The 19,024-nt window shown below is 41.1% G+C and overlaps 1 protein-coding gene across 6 annotated transcripts in view; it reads left to right on the forward strand.

Annotated features, from left to right (window-relative positions):
- The window catches only part of DNAH1 (dynein axonemal heavy chain 1), an 813,109-nt gene that overhangs the window by 534,772 nt on the left and 259,313 nt on the right, over positions 1–19,024 (forward strand). For all 6 annotated transcript variants that reach the window (XM_033926650.1, XM_033926656.1, XM_033926654.1 and 3 more), the window contains 3 exons: positions 3,158–3,298; positions 10,354–10,514; positions 17,053–17,210. In XM_033926650.1, the coding sequence (XP_033782541.1) occupies positions 3,158–3,298; positions 10,354–10,514; positions 17,053–17,210 (460 nt within the window). The remainder of the gene's footprint in view (positions 1–3,157; positions 3,299–10,353; positions 10,515–17,052; positions 17,211–19,024) is intronic.

The following is a 19,024-nucleotide window of genomic DNA, read 5'->3' on the forward strand; positions in this document are numbered from 1 at the left end:
AACTATCTTAAAGCGAAAAAAAGAAAAACAAAATTAATAGCAATAAAAGATGAAAATGGAAATACATATACACAAATTGAATCTATTTTAAAACAATTCTTGAAATTTTATAAATCTCTTTATTCTTCCGAAAATTATCCAAATAAAGGAAAAGATGGTTTTGAATTTTTAAAAATGTTAGAGGGTCCAAAAATTCCTGAACATATAAAACGAAGTTTGGAAGAACCAATATCACTAAAAGAATTAGGAACAGCTTTGAAGTCCCTTAGAGTTGGATCCGCTCCAGGTGGTGATGGATATACAGTGGAATTTTATAAAACATTTCAAAATTTTTTACTACCCTATTTATTAAATCTCTATCAATATCAGCTCAATAAAGGTTGTATTAAAGGCACTATAGCAGAATCTTTGACTATTGTTTTGCCAAAGTCCAATAAAGATCCCACTTTGGTCTCAAACTATAGACCAATATCTTTAATAAATGTAGATGGAAAATTATTAGCAAAAATACTTGCGCTAAGATTAGCTAAAGCTCTCCCCCATATAATAGGTATGCATCAAACAGGATTCGTTGCTCAAAGACATTCATCTCACAATACCAGATTAACATTCCATATGTTATATTTAACAAAGAAAATGAATGAACCTACTTTTGCAATTTCATTAGACGCAGAAAAGGCCTTTGATAGAGTAGAATGGCCTTTTATGTATCAAGCAATGGAATGGTTTGGTATAGGTCCTGGATTTATACAAATGATACAAACAATGTATAGCTCCCCTTCTGCTAGACTATATATTAATAATACGTTTTCAGAAAAATTTAATCTACAGAGAGGAGTTAGACAAGGATGTCCCTTATCCCCTTTGCTGTTTGATATTGTTTTAGAACCCTTAATATTAGCCATCCAACAAGCTAAGGAGATACAGGGTATACCTCATTCAGATAAAGAATATAAGATATCTGCTTATGCAGATGATCTATTACTATATCTGAAAAATCCAGACTCCACCATTCCACATCTACTTGAATTGATTGAGAAATTTGGAAATTTTTCAGGATATAAAATTAATTGGAATAAATCAGAGATTCTTCCACTAAATATACATTGTACAAAAGGTTTATTTGATACATTCCCTTTTGTTTGGAAGGAAGAATATATTAAATACCTTGGAATTTTGATAACAAAAACAGTAGATGAAACAATGAAAATTAATGAAAAATGCTTATTACAAAAAGTAATAGAAATGTGTGAGCAATGGAATCCTTTGCATTTATCTTGGTGGGGAAGAGTACAAACTGTAAAAATGATGATTTTACCGGTAGTATGTTACCAAATGGGGATGATACCAGTTTTCTTTCAAGATTCGTTTTATACAAAAATAAATAGGACTTTGACAAAATTTATATGGCTTAATAAAAAACCAAGAATTGCTCTAGCGTCATTACAAAAACCAATTAAGGAGGGAGGGGTAAATTTTCCCAACTTTTATAGGTATCATCAAGCCTATATCTTACGTCATGGTATGTATTGGATCCTCCCAGAACCCACAGATAATATTCCAGACTGGTTTTGGCTAGAATGGAGGCTTATATTTCCATTACGTCTTAATCATGTAATTAGTATCAAAATGCCAAGGTTATACAAAGATCATAAAATATTTATGGATACCTGGAAAACTCTAAAATACATAAGTAATCTTACTCAAATTCCAATTAGTAAATCAACCAACCAAACTATATGGCTAAACCCCAAGATCAAAATTGGCGGTTTTAAAGTCATCTGGAAACATTGGATGATAGCAGGCATTCGCACTTTGGATGATGTAATTAAAAATGATAAATTGCTGGAGTTTTCACAATTGCAACAAAAATTTGGTCTCAATAAAACACAATATTTTAAATGGTTGCAATTGAAGCAATCTATTCAGGAAGGGTTCCCTGAATGGAAAGATCTCGCTAAATATCACAGTTTGGAATTCTTATGTTTCCAGATGGACTCAATAGGTCACAAAGCCGCACAGTGGTATAAATTAATATCCGGATATATAAATAAAAAACCAAAAAATGGTCTTAGAGACATTTGGAGCATTGAGATAAAACACCAAATTAGTGCATCTCAATGGCCACGACTTTGGTCTTGGAGGCTAAAATGTACGGTGTCAGCATCTATGAGACAAACTTGGTTTTTTCTTCTTCATAGAGCTTTTTGGACCCCTACTCGTTTACAAAAAATAGATAGTTCAAGATCTAATAGATGCTGGCACTGTCATATTGAAATTGGGACACTAGATCATCTTTTATTCTTTTGTCCATTTATCCTATCATTCTGGAAATCAATTTGGCCCCAAATTAACAAATTGTTAGAAAATCCGGTAGCCTTGACATATGATACTATATTATTTGGAACAACCATGAGAGCAAAAAGCCAAATTTCATCTAGTAATAATAAACTTTTATTTATTTTAACTGGAATTGCAATACAACAAATTACATCCAATTGGAAACAACATGATAGATTGAATTATATGTTCTGGTGGAATTCGGTATGCCACATATACAAAATGGAACTCGCTATTGCAACACACAAAGGATACATGAATAAATTTCAAAAAATATGGGGACCATTAACTGATTTTTGTAAAGAAGGATAATTTTTCCTATAAATAAAACTTGGAAATATTTGAAGACCGTTAACATGATTTCTCTAATGAAAAATCAACTTTTCCCATGATAAGATAATTGTAAAGAGGGGAACGGGGTGGGCTTTTCAATTTTGATTATTACATACTAAATTAATATTTAAAGAATGTACAATAAAATTGATTTATGTATTATTGGTTGGGAAGGAGGGTGGGACAGGGGATTATTATATTAATGTTAAACTTGATATTAATATATGAGTTAGTCAAGTGTGTATTTAAGTTTCTATTGAGTTTATTTGTAACACTTGCTGTAACACAAAAAAAAATGAATAAAGATTTAAAACAGAAAAAAAAAAAAAGTTCAACACCTAATTTTTTTTTTAAGTGCTCTGCCATTGGCTAGTTAGGTGACATAGTATAGAGAATCAGGCCCTTAGTGTATGTTAAGCATTAGTAAAAAGTTTGGAGTCTCCATTGATTCTACTTGTAATGTTGGCTTTTGTTACATTTTTAGGTGCAGTGGATAAAGTGGATAGATTCTGCCTCCCAGTTTACTATTGATGCTGACACCAGCTATTCAGACATTATTGTTCCCACCCTGGACACTGTCCGTATGTCTCACCTTCTTGGAATGCTGCTGACCAATAAAAAGCCTGTGAGTTTCACTATTCGTTATCATCCTAAACCCTTTGTGCTCTGCCTTCTTGCCTCCGCTTATTTTCTTTGAGATCCTTCCTTTAACCTCTTTCACTTTATTTCTCGCTCACTGTCGTTGTCATTTGACTTTTAGATTTTCTATTTCCCTTAATCTCTCTTCATGCACCGTGTTTAGGTTTTTCCTTTCCAGCTTTCTTTAATCTGCATTCCAGGTATCATCAATTCGGATTGTGTGAGCCCACTAAAGACAAAGTAGTACTTGCATATAATATATGTAAACCACATTGGCTTTACCACAGAAAGATGATATATTAAATTAAGCAGGGTTATTCAGTATAATAATTGTCTTGATTTGTATATTGTCTTGAACTTAGGTGCTGTACAGACACACAGGGAGAGTAATTTTATAACAGGGGGCCTAAGCTAACAAGGCATCTAGGAACACATGATGTTTCCTGCTTTATTTAGGCAACATATACACCTTACATATGTTCTTTTGTGAAATTACCTGCTCTGATGTTACTATGACCATCACTGGTATTATCCCAGGACTAGCAGGCAGCATATTCTCACGTATGGGTGATGTCACTGATGGAGCCCCGGTATGGACCACTTTAAAAGAGCATCGCCAGTTTAAGAGTTTAGAAAGTTCGCGATAGCCCGAACTGCACATGCGCGAGTGCCTTCCCACCCGATGCAGGGCGCGGTCCCTCAGTTTATTAGTTTCCGCAGAGCTAAGAACGGCTGTTGATCATTTTTTCGCTGCCTTCCCGCTCTTGTGGTTTCTGACTTTTCAGTCAGTTTTTTCTTTTATTTCAATTTTAGTAAAAACAAAAAAAAAACCCAATATATAGTAAACCAGATTTTTTTTCTTTTGCCGTTATCGTGGGGCCTTATGGGTTGCCATACTCTTATTTCTTCATCTTATGGCTGTTTTACCATTCAGAATACTCTAATTTTTCATCCGGGCGGTTGCATTTGCTGGGGTAGTTGTCTTCACCGACATCCTCCAATGGTTCTCGCAGTGTCGGGACCTCAGCCTTGCCACTTTCTACTTCCCCTGCTCTTCTCCTTGCCAGTGCATTCTCATGCGAGTTCTTCAGAAACAGTTTCCCTTCGGTACCATCAGGAATCCGACCCACACAGATGTCTGTATTCCGGAGCCCAGTGCACTTCTGGTACCGCTAATCCAGCCCTCACCGAGATTGACATTACTGCTCGAGCCTGCTCCTACCTAGGTAAGTTGGCTCACAAGTTTCTCCTTTGGGCTTCAGGTCATTGTAGCAGTGAGTCCAATCCTTCCGACCTCGGTCATTGTAGCAGTGAGTCAAGTCCTGCCGACCTCGATCAGCCTTATCTCTAGCTCCGTTTCGATATCGATGAATGCCTTGATACCGGCATACTCATCTTTGGAGCATGGAGCGGCACCAATGGTACCAGTTAACAGGCCAGTGATACCGGTGTTTTTTCTTTCCTGCAATAACTTTCTATTCTCCTGATGCGTGCCTTGATACCGGCATTTTCATTTCTGGAGCGTAGACCCGCACCTATGGTACCGGCGACACAGCCAGCGGTACCGGTGTTTTCCTCTTATGCAGCAGATTTCATTCAGTACTTCAAGTACATGTCCAACTGTATTTTCAGTTGTTCGTGCCAACGCGTTTGTCAACTCCAACTCCTCCGGAGCCAGTCAGGTTTGGGTTCTCAACACCGGTAGCACTTGCACAGGTGTCTCCAACAGTTCCAACATATGAAGCAATGCTGGTCATCTTTAGTTTTGCTGGCGTTGGTCCGGTCTGGGAAGGCCCTACAGAAATTAAACTGTCTCTAGCCTTTGACACCAAATCCCTGACATCGATTCTGTATAGTTTGGGATTTGAATCTCTTGGGGGGGGGTTTTGAGCAAACCCCCAATCTCTCTTTAGCGGTGGGTTTTTCAATACATGCTTTTCTTTTACACTTCACTAGTGTCTGAGGAATTATCTTTTTCAAGATTCTTTAGGCGACTGTCTGCACCTTGCGCCATTCCCTTGGAAGTTGAATCTGCAAAGTCTAAAGAATTTTAGATACCTTGATCTATAGTCAACTACCCAAGGCTCTTCGGAATCCCTTCCATGATATCTTACAGGAGACTTTTTATATGCCTTTGGAAACACTGAGGATGTTTCAATGAATCCCTACTGGTGGAGTCAACTCTACAGGCTAGTTTGTAGGCCTCTGTATTTATGAACAGAGTGGGCACAGCGATGGACCGGTTGACCAATCAGCTTACCAAAATCCTATCCTGACTAACTGGTTCAGTAACCATTTTATTTGGCACAAACCAGTTGCCACGTTCCACGTTCTGCCTGTGTTTTTCCTAATCCTCATTCTCATGCTGGAAACACTGCTTTGTATACTTGGACTGTAAGCGGGCTTTGGCTTCCTACATTGATCGGACCCTCAACTTTTCATTTCTTTTGATCCAAAAAAGTTAGGGCACCCTGTATTGAAGCGAACGATTTCTAACTGGCTGGTTGGCTGCCTGCATCTCGTTCTGCTATACTCAGACTGGATTGGCACTGGAAAGTCATGTCACAGCCCACAAAGTTAGAACTATGGCAGCTTTTGTTGCTTTCCTTAGATCTTCACCATTGAGAAAATCTGTACAGCTCACACCTGGTCCTTAGTTCATACCTTCACTTCTCAATACTCTCTGGATTCTTTCTCCATACAGGATGGGCACTTCGGCCAATCTGTATTTCAAAATTTATTTTCTCAGGCCAACACTCCCACCATCCCATCTCTGTTAGCTTGGAGGTCACCCATACATGAGAATATGCTGCCTGCTTGTCCTGGGATAAAGCACAGTTACTTACTATAACAGGTGTTATCCAGCGACAGCAGGCAGATATTCTCACAACCCACTCACCTCCCCTGGTTGGCTTCTTAGCTGGCGTATCTTAACTGAGAAACTGCGCGCCCTGCATCGGGTGGAAAAGCACTCGCGCATGCGCGGTTCGGGCTATCGCAAACTTTCTAAACTCTTAAAGTGGCGATGCACTTTTAAAGTGGTCTGTACTGGGGCTCTGTCGGTGATGTCACCCATACGTAAGAATATCTGCCTGCTGTCCCTGGATAACGCCTGTTACAGTAAGTAACTGTGCTTTATCATCTTCCACTTAACCAGTTCCTGTCCTAGCCCGTCACTTTGGGGCCCATCTCAAGAGCACTCAGTTTATTTATTAGATTTTTGTGTGGAACACTGTCAAAGACTGAGAAAATCTAAATACACCACATCTAGTGCACTCCATCTACCAAATTCTCTGGTCACTCAATCAAAGAAATTGATCAAATTTGTCTGACAAGACCTACCTCTAGTGAATCCATATTGCCTCTGGTACTATAATCCACAGGATTCTAGAAACTTCACCATTCTCTGTATTAAAAGCATTTCCATTCATTTGCTTACCACAGAAGTCAGACTTACTGGCCTGTAATTCCCTATTTCTTCCTTAATTCCATTTTTGTGAAGAGGGACCACATTTACCTTTCTCTAGTCCTCTGGTAGCACTCCCGACTCTAGAGATGCATTGAAAAGGTCAAGCAGGATAAGTCTATAGTGAAGAGAGATTGCCATGGTGAAGAGACTTTATGGAAGAAGATGTAAGAAATCTACCAATTTGCTGACCTACTGTTAGTAATCTGTAACTTGTCACTAAAATCATCTGTAGAACGTGAAGTTTGGAGGGAGGCCAATGTTACGCCGATTTTTAAAAAGAGTTCCAGGGGAGATCCAGGAAATTACAGTGCTAGGCAAAATAGTGTAAAGAATTATAAAATTGTGAAATACATAGACAAACATGATCTAATGGGATAGAATCAGTATGCTTGACTTTGAAGGTTTGAATAAACATGTGGATAAAGGTGAGCTTGTTGATGTATTGTATCTAGATCAGTGTTCTTCAACCTTTTGACACTTATGGAGCGGCGGAAATAAAATAATTATTTTGTGGACCAGCAGTTGAACACTGGGCTAAGTCGTGCCCATTTCCACCCCCATAATAGTACTAATTGTACCATTCTTTCCATTCATTTTTCATATATATACACACAATATAATTGTATTAACAACACATAATGGTTAACCACAAAATTAAAATACACAAAGCACACTGTATGCATTTCAACATTCATTCCTACCAGAAAACGGATAACCCCATGCAAATGCAGGACCAAAAACTAAAAAGTACTAATATTTACAAACAAACCCGAAGATGCAAGACTCTGCAACCAGTACAACCCCAGAGGAAAAGAAACAAATGCATTTCTTCCTGAACAGACAAATCAATCACTAAATAAAAACAATAAAAGCATTCCCCCTACTGTTGGTGTCTCTTTCCCTCCATGCTGTGCCTTGCCTTCTGGCCTGTCCAAGGGATAATCGGCTCATAAATCCAATCTATAGTCCAATTATCCTGGACAAAATGTACCCGATAAATTCTAGCATCAACCCGCTGTCCCCTTAGTTTTCAGGGACACACCATTACGTGCGGGAAATCAACCTGAGCCCCCAAAGGCCTTTCCATCCCTTCGCTAGCTGCACCTGGCCAGGACAAAACTCAGAAGGCCGTGGTCATTGTATTTGGGATCAAGGGTGCAAGTGGTGGGGGGGCTAAACCCAACGGAAATGACCCCTCCCTGGCCACATTCAAGCAGTTTGCTCCATACTGGGGGAGGGGCAGAGCTGCCTCCCAGGAACTTCTGGGGCTGCGCCCAGTTTGGCCCCTTCCAAAAGGAAAATGGCTCTTCATGCTTTGAGATGGCAAGGAGCCTTCGTGCACGATTTGGTCAGGTAGGCACCGACCTCTGCATTGAACACCGAGCGGCTGCCTGTGGTCACCAGCTCCCTGAAGGCTGTGGGCATCAGCGCGTCCCACGCCTCCTCCGGAAGCCTTTCTCTCTGACTTTGCAACATCAGAGAGAAAGCTTTCAGGTCAGGCGCAGGCCGCGCGTAGGAGCCTTTTCACACAGCAGCACTCAGGGAGCCAGACCAATGGACGTGCTGGCATGCACCTGGCTCTTTTGTAGTTGCAGCAGCAGCGGGAGGGGAATTAAATGGAGCGGGCGGGGAGCGGTTAGCCCGCATACCTCCAACAGGCGGTCTGTGTACCCCCAGGGTACATGTACCACAGGTTGAGAAACCCTGTCCTAGGGATCACTGCAATGAATTTTGCATTAAAGGTCCGGGGTATACATCGCACAATAACCTACTTATATTGTGTGGTGAGCCTTCCAAAACTCACTTAAAACCTACTGTACCCAACTATATACCACCCAATAGCCTTTATGTCTTCAGCTGTCACCTATATGTTGGTACAGTAAGTTTTGAATTGCTCGCACTTTCCACCACAAGTGGGATATGGGCCTGGGTCCCTTTTTCTGCAGTCCACTACTGTACACTGACCACTGTTATAATGGGCCATAACATCTGAAGCTGTCATACAGGATGGTATATACTTTCATTTGCATCTTTGGGTGGCAGAAGGTTGTCATGCCTCTAGTGGTCATCTGATCAGTTTGGCCACCTTTTTGACACTTATTCATTATTGAATCAGGTCTAACTTCAAATGTCCAAGTTTTGTCCTGGACGTTTTCTTCAATGTTCCAGTATTGCAGAAAAACATCCAAATCATAAGTCTGCCTTAATCCCACTTAAAACATGCCCCCCTTGAGATTTAGAGATACTGCAGACGCCAAGCATAGAAAACCATCCAAACAAGTGTTTCAAAAGCCACAATTTTGAAAGTTTAGCAAACAAAATATCCAAATGCCAACACTTTTTAAAAGTCTCACCGATTGCCCAGTTTACTTTAGCGCATAAAGACTCCCTTTTATAGCCCAAGGATAATTGGCAATTAATGGACTTTGGTGCTATTGCCACATAACTTTGTAAAATGGGGGGAAAGAAAGCTGCCCTAATTTGATGTGGTTTCTTAGCTGGATAACAGATTAAAAATTGCAAAACCTGCCCCTAACCTAACTTGATAGGAGATGGTCAGTTAGCACCAATATTCAGCGTCACAAAGGAGAAAATCCTATATATGGTACCCAAACCAAAACATCAGTGCCCAAAAAACTTTTTTTTTTTTAAAGCCATGCTTAAAGTTAGGTGTGGTTTATAGATAGCATTTACACCCAAAAATTGTACTTAATTTTAGGCGCAGCTATTTTCACCATTGAAAACTTGGTGCAAATGTCTGTGCTTAAAGTTAGGCACAGTTGCCCTTATTCTATTATTACGCACGTAACTTAAAGAAACATCTCCAATCTGTCCCTTTTTTGACTCATGCCACATTTACACATGTTACTTGTAATTGATTCTAATTAGTGCCAATAATTGCTTGTTAAAATGCCAATTATTGGTACTAATTAGCTTGCTATTCAGTTAAATTACACAGGTAAATCAGGTGTACACCCAAATTTGTACCTGCAATTTTCAGCACTTTTTATAGCATTAGGGGGTAAGTGGTTAAGTACCACTGATTTGCCAGATCATTCAGCAATGTTTAACCAGGCAAGAACCTTTCCTGCCTGGTTAAACCCTTCTGAATATTGGTTAGACTGTTAACACTATCAGGACAATTCCATAAAGAAGGTGCCTAAATTGTGGTCCTCATACACTTATAAAATAGTAGAATACCAGCATATGTGTTGTACATTCATCAATATATGCCAAATTTTTTCCTAAACAAAAAGTTATGCACCTGATAGAATCCTATAAGTTACATTCGTAACTCCAGAACTTTGATATGCATCTCACCTGTTATGCTGGTTTCCTATAAAGGAAAGTAGGTGCCTTTATAGAATAGTCCCATATCATACACTCTCTGGACAACTCTATATAGGTGTCCAGTTATAGGCTTATCTTCTAGGCCCTTATCAAGTTACAAATATTTTTGGAAGAATCAATTTTGTGGACATGAATGAATTTAGCTATTCTCAGAAGTGCTCTAGTGTGACTGCAATGCATCCTGATATTACTAGAATCCTGATATCTGGCTTTTATCCTAGGTTCTTTGTATCGGTCCTACTGGTACAGGCAAGACTCTCACCATCTCTGACAAGCTGCTCAAAAATCTACCCATGGAATACATCTCCCATTTCCTAATGTTTTCTGCCCGTACTTCAGCCAATCAGACACAAGATCTGATTGATAGCAAGTTAGATAAAAGGTAATGCTTGTAAATACATCTCTGTACTTGGTTCATGTTTTCAATCCAAATTACATTAGTAGGGTTCCTTGTCTTGCTTATCTTGAAGTATTCACTTTATCCCAGGATAAGCACCCAGCATATTCTCACATATGGGTGATGTCATCCATGGAGCACTGATGTGGACAGCTTCACAAGCAGATTTGCTTGAAGAACTTTTAGAAAGTTTGCGACTGTCGCACCAAGCATGCACAAGTGCCTTCCCGCCCGATGTAGTGCGCATGTCTCCTCGGCATCTCCTCAGTTCTAGTTTTTCCACAGAACTAAGAAGCCATATCTCAAAGTTCTGCACGAGTATATGAACTAGTTAGGTCTTTTTTTGCCTTCTCTGCCATGGCTTTCGTTTGTTATTTTACTCCGAGAGTTGTTGCGATACGCGTTGGTAAAAAAAAAAACAACTACCTTATTTTGACTTCTGGCGACGGGACCCGTTCTGCTGCTTATTCCCACGCACTTCGATTTGGCTGCGGCCGTTTTTATCTCAATGTCCAGTCCAATCACTGGCTTCAAGAAGTGTAGCCGGTGCCAACGTGCAATCTCCATCACCGATCCCCATCATTGGTGTATTTAGTGTCTGGGCCCAGACCACTTCACGGAGTCGTGCATTCGCTGCGCTACACTTCAGAAGAGGTCTCTTAAACATCAGGTTCAACAAGAGAAAATCTTTGGAGGTATGGATCTGATTTCGGATAAATCTTCTACCTCGACATTGACCAAATCTTACTCGATGATAAAGACCTCTGCCTCGACTAAACCAGTCTCGATGGCCAAGTATTCGACCTTGGGGAAGTCATTGAAGACATCTCCAGACGGGGCTCCGTCCAAGTCGATGTCTCCTCACCCAGGTATACTGGCTAAAAAGCCACCAGCCCTCCAAACTGAGTCTCTGGCCATTCTGGCAGAGTTTAGTCCTGCCGGCCACCCAGAGACCTTCTGCACGTCGTGTTTCTAGGTCGAGAGACCCCTCTACATCGAGGTCTTCCTCGCCAGAAGGCACGCCTGCATCAAAGATACCATCCCCATTGGTATCGGTGTCTGTCTTCCAGGGTATGCTGGAAGCACTTTTGCACAAGGAGTTTGGCAATATGATTGCAAAACTAACTCCGATCTTGACACTGCTGCCTGCAGACCAGCCTAAGCACTCTTCTACTTTACAAGGAGTCAAATCCTTGAGAGTGTCACGAGACCAACATGAGCACTCATCTAAAAGACAAGAATCCAAGTCCTTGAGAGTGTCTCAACCTTGAGCCTCAACGAGTCATTCCTCGTTGCATTGATCCAGGTCACCGAGGTCTCAACTCCAGCTTTGCTTTTTCACAGTCTATCGAAGCATTCATTGAAGCAAGTCTCGACATCACCTCGACAGACTTGGGACCTTTCTGAGCATCGTCATTCGAGGCAGCATCAGGATGTTTCCTGTTCCAGCTCTTCCAGGCACAGACCTTCCTTGCCAAGACACCGTTCACTGAGGCATTCTTCATTCTCTCGAGGTTCTTCGAGGCTACACACTCCATTGTCGAGGCGTTCTCCAAAGAAGCATCATTATCAACTGACTCATGGTTCCCATGGGTCAAAACCATCATCTCCAGCCCAATCCTCTAAAACGAAGCGTTCTCTTTGTACTGTTCCTTCCTTCTACAACATTATCGCCTGAATCAGATCTTCATTATCAATACTCACGTGAGGCTTCACCCTCTTTCTCTGCGCTTCAAAGATCTCGTCCTACTTCTCATCAGGAAGAACATTCCTCGGCTGATCTGGTGTCCTTCACGAAGTTCCTTTGCCAAATGTCTAAGAATCTGGATATTCCTTTGGAGCCTGATTCAAATTACACTAAAGAAATGTTGGAGGAATTGGCGATGCCTCATCCTCCAAGGGAATCTCTGAAGTTGTCTATGAATAGCATTCTTCACCAAACGCTTTCCAGAGAAAGCTTGATAAGCCATAGTCCATTCGGCAGTGCCAAGCAAAATTGGAATCTCGCTATAAGACGGTACCTTGCAAGGGATTTGAGAAACCACAACTTTCACACCAATCTCTGTTGGTCTAATCATCCTTGAAATGCTCTCACTTTCTAGAGTCTATGCAGCAGTCCTACCATGCCGGGAGGGACAGTCCATGGACAAATTCAGACGTAGACTCTTATCAAAATTCCATAGTGATGAATACAATCTTGAACTATAACTTTGTTTTACCAAATATCTCAAGCACCGGGTCAAGACCATGCCTTTGTTTTTCAAGTATTTGCCTCCACGTCCTTTGTCTAAATTTCAGCACATGCATTCTACTCTATCCCAGCTTCAGGTTCATATGGTTCAAGCAGCATATGATGCGTTTGAAATGTCTTAAAGGGTGACTGCTTTCTCAGTGGCAATGCGGTGCTTGGCCTGGCTGCACATTGTGGACATGGATCCAAATCTACAAGATAAGCTGGCAATCATCCCATGCCATGACACTGAGCTCTTTGATGAATCCATTGAAGCGGCTATGAAACACTTATCTGAACATGAGAAATCATTTGCTGCTCTCATTTGACCAAAACCTAAAACCCCGGCGACTAGGATTTCAAGCTTTCTGCATCTTACCAGCGGCATTATCCACAAAATTCATCATCTTATTATTCCAGATCGCTGCCTAAGAAAAAGCCACAGCAGCAATGTCAGTGAAAGCCCCGGCCTCCAGCTGCGTCCAAAGCCACAGTCTTTTTGCCATCTCAGCCAGAGCATAGCAAAATTCTCGTTGCCTCTGTCTTCTCCTCTTCCCATCGGAGGTCGTCTCCATCATTTTTATCAATGATGGGTACTGATCACTTCAGACCTCTGGGTACTCTCGATCATCAGGGAGGGTTACTCTCTTCAATTCCATCAAATTCTACCAGATTACCCTCCAAGAGAGTGTCCTTCCAATTTCTTGCAGACTCCACTTCTTCTCCAGGAAGTAGAAGCTCTGCTCTCCCTCAATGCAATCGAGCCCGTTCCTCTGGAGCACAGGGTTTTACTCCTGTTACTTCCTTGTTCCGAAGAAGATGGTGGGTCTTCAAACAATATTGGATCTCAGAATTCTCAACAAATTTCTCATCAAAGAAAAATTCCGGATGCTGTCTCTGGCATCCTTCTATCTATCCCCTTCTGGATCACAACGATTGGTTATGCTCTCTGGGTCTCAAAGAGGCTTACACTCACATATCCATTCACCCACCCTCTCGCAAGTTCCTCAGATTTCGGATGGGAAATCATCACTATCAATACAGAGTGCTACCCTTCAGCCTGGCCTCATCTCCCAGAGTTTTCACCAAGTGCCTGGTAGTGGTAGCAGCAGCTTTGCAAAGTTATGGTCTCCAGGCTTTCTGGCTCATCAAAGACCCAATGTCTCAGGGGATTAGTGTAGCAACACAACAGACTATTTGGTTCCTGCAAAGTTTGGGATTTGAAGTCAACTTTCCAAAGTCCCAACTACAGCCCTCTCAAACTCTGCAGTTTATTGGAGCCGTACTGGACACTGTGCAACTCAGAGCATTCCTTCCACAACAACATCAGGATACAATATGTTATGGAGATATCAAGTGTATTCTTAAGGTAATTGTATGAATCTTTATGATACACTTGTTGTTATATGAAAAAATTAATAAAAAAATGTTAAAAATATTAATGGGAAGGGTGGGTGGGAAGGGAATAAATTTATGTATTTAATGATATAACAGAAAGAAATTCAATTAATGTATTTAATTTCAAATGTTGTATTTGTATACTTGATGTAAGATGAAAAAATGAATAAAGAATTAAAAAAAAAAAAAAGGATTCTCTCATTCAACTCTGTCACAAAGTGTCTGCCCTCATTTCAATCTCAGCCAGGCACATGATGGTTCTCCTCGGTCACATGGCCTCCACAATTCACGTGACTCCTTTTGCCATATTTTACCTCAGAATTCCTCAGTGGACCCTGGCTTTTGACCCGCTCTTGCAACACATTACTGTGACTCCTCTTCAGCAATCTATTCATTGGTGGATGCTATCCTCCAATCTTTCCAGAGAGTTGCTGTTTCAAACACCTCTTCACCGGAAGGTTCTCACCACAGATTCCTCAACCTATGCTTGAGGGGGGGGCACATTTGGATGGTCTACAGAGTCAAGGAAACTGGTCCATCACAGACCGTCAACTTCAATCTGTTGGAATTCAGAACGATCTTCAATGCTCTCAAAGCTTTTCAACACCTTCTTCACGATCAGGTCATATTCATTCGTGCAGACAATCAAGTCACCATGTACTACATAAACAAGCAAGGATTGACAGGATATCTTCTCTTTTGCGAAGAAACGAAGAAGGTTTAGAATTGGGCAATTCTTCACAACACCTTTCAAGGAGAGAAAAATGCACTGGCTGATGAATTGAGTCGTCTCCTGCAACCTCACAAATGGACATTCAGTTCTCTCCATCACATTTTTTCCCACTGGGGGACTCCTCAGATAGATCTTTTTGCGTTTCCCCACAACTTCAAGCTGCCCCAGTTCTGCTCCGGAGGCAGATGCTTTTCTCCTGGAATGGACGATCAAATTCATGTATGCATTTCCTCTGATTCTTAGGACACTTCTCAAACTCAAACAAGAACATGCCACCATGATTCTAATAGCTCCCCGATGACCCAGGCAACCTTGGTTCTCCCTTCTACTTCAACTGAGCAGCAAGGAGCCACTGCTTCTACCTGTTTTTACATCGCTGCTTATATAGAGTCATGGTTCTCTTCTTCATCCCAATCTACAGTCCCTACATTTGACAGCTTGGCACTTATCGACTTGAGTTTAAACCTACAGTTTTCTCAATCTGTCAGAGACATTCTAGAGCAGGGGTGTCCAACCTACGGCCCCTTGAAGTATTTTGTGCAGCCCTGGTCAAGGGCGATGCAGTGTTTTCCTCTGCTGCCCCCAAGTGTTTACTGTCGTGCCGGGTCCCTCCTCTGTCTTGCTGCAGCGTTTGCACATTTGTGCGGCCCCAGAAACATTTTTTTTGTTCAATGCGGCCCAAGGAAGCCAAAAGGTTGGACACCCCTGTTCTAGAGGCTTCCAGGAAACCTATCACCAGGCAATGTTACAACCAGAAGTGGACTAGGTTTTCTGCTTGGTGCGATCTTCATCACAAGGAGCCTCAGTCTACTTCCTTATTTTCAATTCTGGATTACCTATTTCATTTGCCTAAGTCTGGTCTCAAATCAACCTCAATTAGAGTCCATTTCAGTGCAATTGCTGCTTTTCATCAGCAGTTGGAAGGGAAACCTTTAACTGCTCATCCTCTAGTTTCCAGATTTATGAAAGGCTTTTCAATGTCAAACAACCTCTCAATCCACCTCCAGTAGTTTGGGATCTCAATGTTGTTCTTGCTACATTAATGAAGCCTCCATTTGAACCAATGTCTTCAGCTCATCTTAAATATCTCACTTGGAAAGTGGTCTTTCTTATCGCTCTCACTTCTGCTTGCAGAGTCAGTGAGCTCCAAGCTTTAGTAGCGGACCCACTGTTTACAGTATTCCATCAAGACAAGGCGGTCCTCCGTACTCATCCTAAATTCTTACCTAAAGTGGTTTCAGAATTTCAATCATTGCACTTCCAGTATTTTTTCCAAAGCCTCATGTTCACTCTGGTGAAACAGGTCTTCATATTCAGGACTGCAAGTGTGCTTTGGCTTTTTACTTGCACAGGACAAAGCCATATAGAATATCCCCTCAGCTGTTTGTTTACTTTAATCCGAACAAGTTGGGGCATCCTGTGTCCAAGTGCACAATCTGCAACTGGTTTGCTGCTTGCATTTCGTTCTGCTATGGTCAGGCTGAGCTGCATCTACAGGGTCGAGTCACAGCCCATAAAGTTAGAGCCATGGCGGTTTTGTAGCTTCCCTTAGATATACTCCTATTGAGGAAATCTGCAAGGCTGCCACTTGGTCCTTGGTTCATACTTTCACTTCTCATTATTGTCTGGATTCTTTCTCCAGACAGGATGGCCACTTTGGCCAGGCGGTGTTACAAAATTTATTCTCCTGAATTGCCAACACTCCCACCATCCCATTCTGGTTAGCTTGGAGGTCACCCATATGTTGAGAATATGCTGCCTGCTTGTCCTGGGATAAAGCACAGTTACTTACCATAACAGGTGTTATCCAGGGACAGCAGGCAGATATTCTCACAACCCACCCACCTCTCCTGGTTGGCTTCTTAGCTAACTATCTGAACTGAGGAGACGATGAGGTGACGCGTGCCCTACGTCGGGCGGGAAGGCACTCGCGCATGTGCGATGCGGCAGTTGCGAACTTTCTAAAAAGTTTTACAAGCAAGTTTGCTTGCAAGGCTGTCCACATCGGGGCTCTATGGATGACATCACCCACATGTGAGAATATCTGCCTGATGTCCCTGGATAACACCTGTTACGGTAAGTAACTGTGCTATCAAGCCTGCTGTCCACAAAAATCACCAGTTATAGGAAAGAATATTTATTCTCTTGCTGTCTCCTTGCAGACGGAAAGGTGTGTTTGGGCCTCCCCTTGGCCGATATTTTATCATTTTCATTGATGACTTGAACATGCCAGCGCTGGAGACATACGGAGCTCAGCCACCCATTGAGCTGCTGCGCCAGTGGATGGATCACTGTGGCTGGTATGACAGGAAACAAATTGGTAAGAACTGACTTGGCCCATGCAGAACTGCAGCAGCATGTAATTAGTTCTGTAATCTATATACTGGTTGTAGCCTTATAAATAAGTGATAGAACTGCAGTATGCCTAGCCTAACACACCATTCTTTAAACAAACAATACTATAAATAATGGGCTATTTGAAAATTTTATAGTGTTTTGGGTTTTTTTTTATTCTTTATTCATTTTAAAACTGACAAACAAGTGATTAATATTAAAACATTACATTACTAATAAAATATACAGCACTTGACATTCTTATACATATAATCCATTAAAGTAGAAATTATAACCCTTTCCCCCCCACCCAACAATTCTTCAATGAAATTTTCATAATACAACAGAAATCCAATCATTAAATAAAAATATTAATCATCCAATTTCCCCCCTCCCCTCAATAAAATACATGTATTCATCAGAAAGGAAAACGATGTTCATTCATTACAATAATTCTCTAATGGCCCCCAGATCTTTATACAGTTGTTATAATTACCTTTCTGTACAGCAATTGCTCTTTTCATTTTAAAAATGTGACAAAGTGAATTCCACCAAAAAGAATAATTAAGATTTGTATAATTTTTCCAATTAGCCGTAATATGCTGAATTGCCACCCCTGTCATTATTAATAGAAGTTTATTATTATAAGATGAAATTTGACTTTTTTTCCTCATAGCCATGCCAAACAGAATAGTATCATAAGACAAAGCAACATGATTTTCAAGTAAACGGTTAACCTGCGTCCAAATTGAATTGCAAAATAATTTAATACAGGGACAGTAAAAAAGTAAATGATCCAATGTCCCTTCTTCCAGATTACAATGCCAGCATTTATTAGATTTAGATCTATCTAACTTTTGCAAACGAACTGAGGTCCAAAAAGCTCTATGCAATAAAAAGAACCAAGTTTGCCTCATAGATGCTGACATTGTACATCTCGTTCTCCAAGATCAAATTCGTGGCCATTGAGATGCAGAAATTTGCTGCCTTTATCTCAATACTCCAAATGTCTCTAAGACCATTTTTTGGTTTTTTATTCACATATCCAGATAACAATTTATACCACAAAGCGGCTTGATGTCCCAGGAAATCCGCTTGAAAACAAAGGAACTCCAGACTATATTGATTATTCAGATTTTTCCATTCAGGGAAATTTTATAGTGTTAAATGTCCTTAATTTTATTTGTGTTTAAATGATTTTTATTAGGGCCTATCAAATTACAGATATGAAAGCTCAGCCAGATAAGCACTGCTCTAAAGAATTGACTTTGGAAATGCCAAACCCCCCAACCCATACCCTCCCCCTGACTTAATTTTATTTAAATTAGGGCTGCATTTTGATTACAAATTTTGTGTTATTAATCACATGATTAAAAATTTTAATTTCACAATTAAAGGTGGGCATAGCCAGCAGGGGTGGGGGGGTGGAGGCAGGCATTTCCTCTTCCTCCTCTCCACATTAAGCTTAATACCTTTGCTGTTGGTAATGCCAAAGTCCCACTAGTCGAAGAAATCCACTACCAAAGCTGCCTCTTTGAGATGCCTTCAGCCACCGATGCTTACACTCAGTGACATAGCGAGGGTGAGACGCATCCAGGACTATGGCGCCCCTTCCCTTCCCCAGTACCTCTTTAACGTTCTCAGCGTGAGCAGCAACCCCAACCTGCTGCCATGGAAACTGGAAGGGGCGCACGCAGAGAGGAAGATGGGTGCCGGTGCCCCTACCAAGACGGTGCCCTGGGTGGACCACACCCCTCTCTTACTATGCCACTGCCAGCAGTACCTGAACATGCTCAGTTT

Source organism: Geotrypetes seraphini, chromosome 17 (genome assembly GCF_902459505.1).
Source record: "Geotrypetes seraphini chromosome 17, aGeoSer1.1, whole genome shotgun sequence".
Lineage (NCBI taxonomy): Eukaryota > Metazoa > Chordata > Amphibia > Gymnophiona > Dermophiidae > Geotrypetes > Geotrypetes seraphini.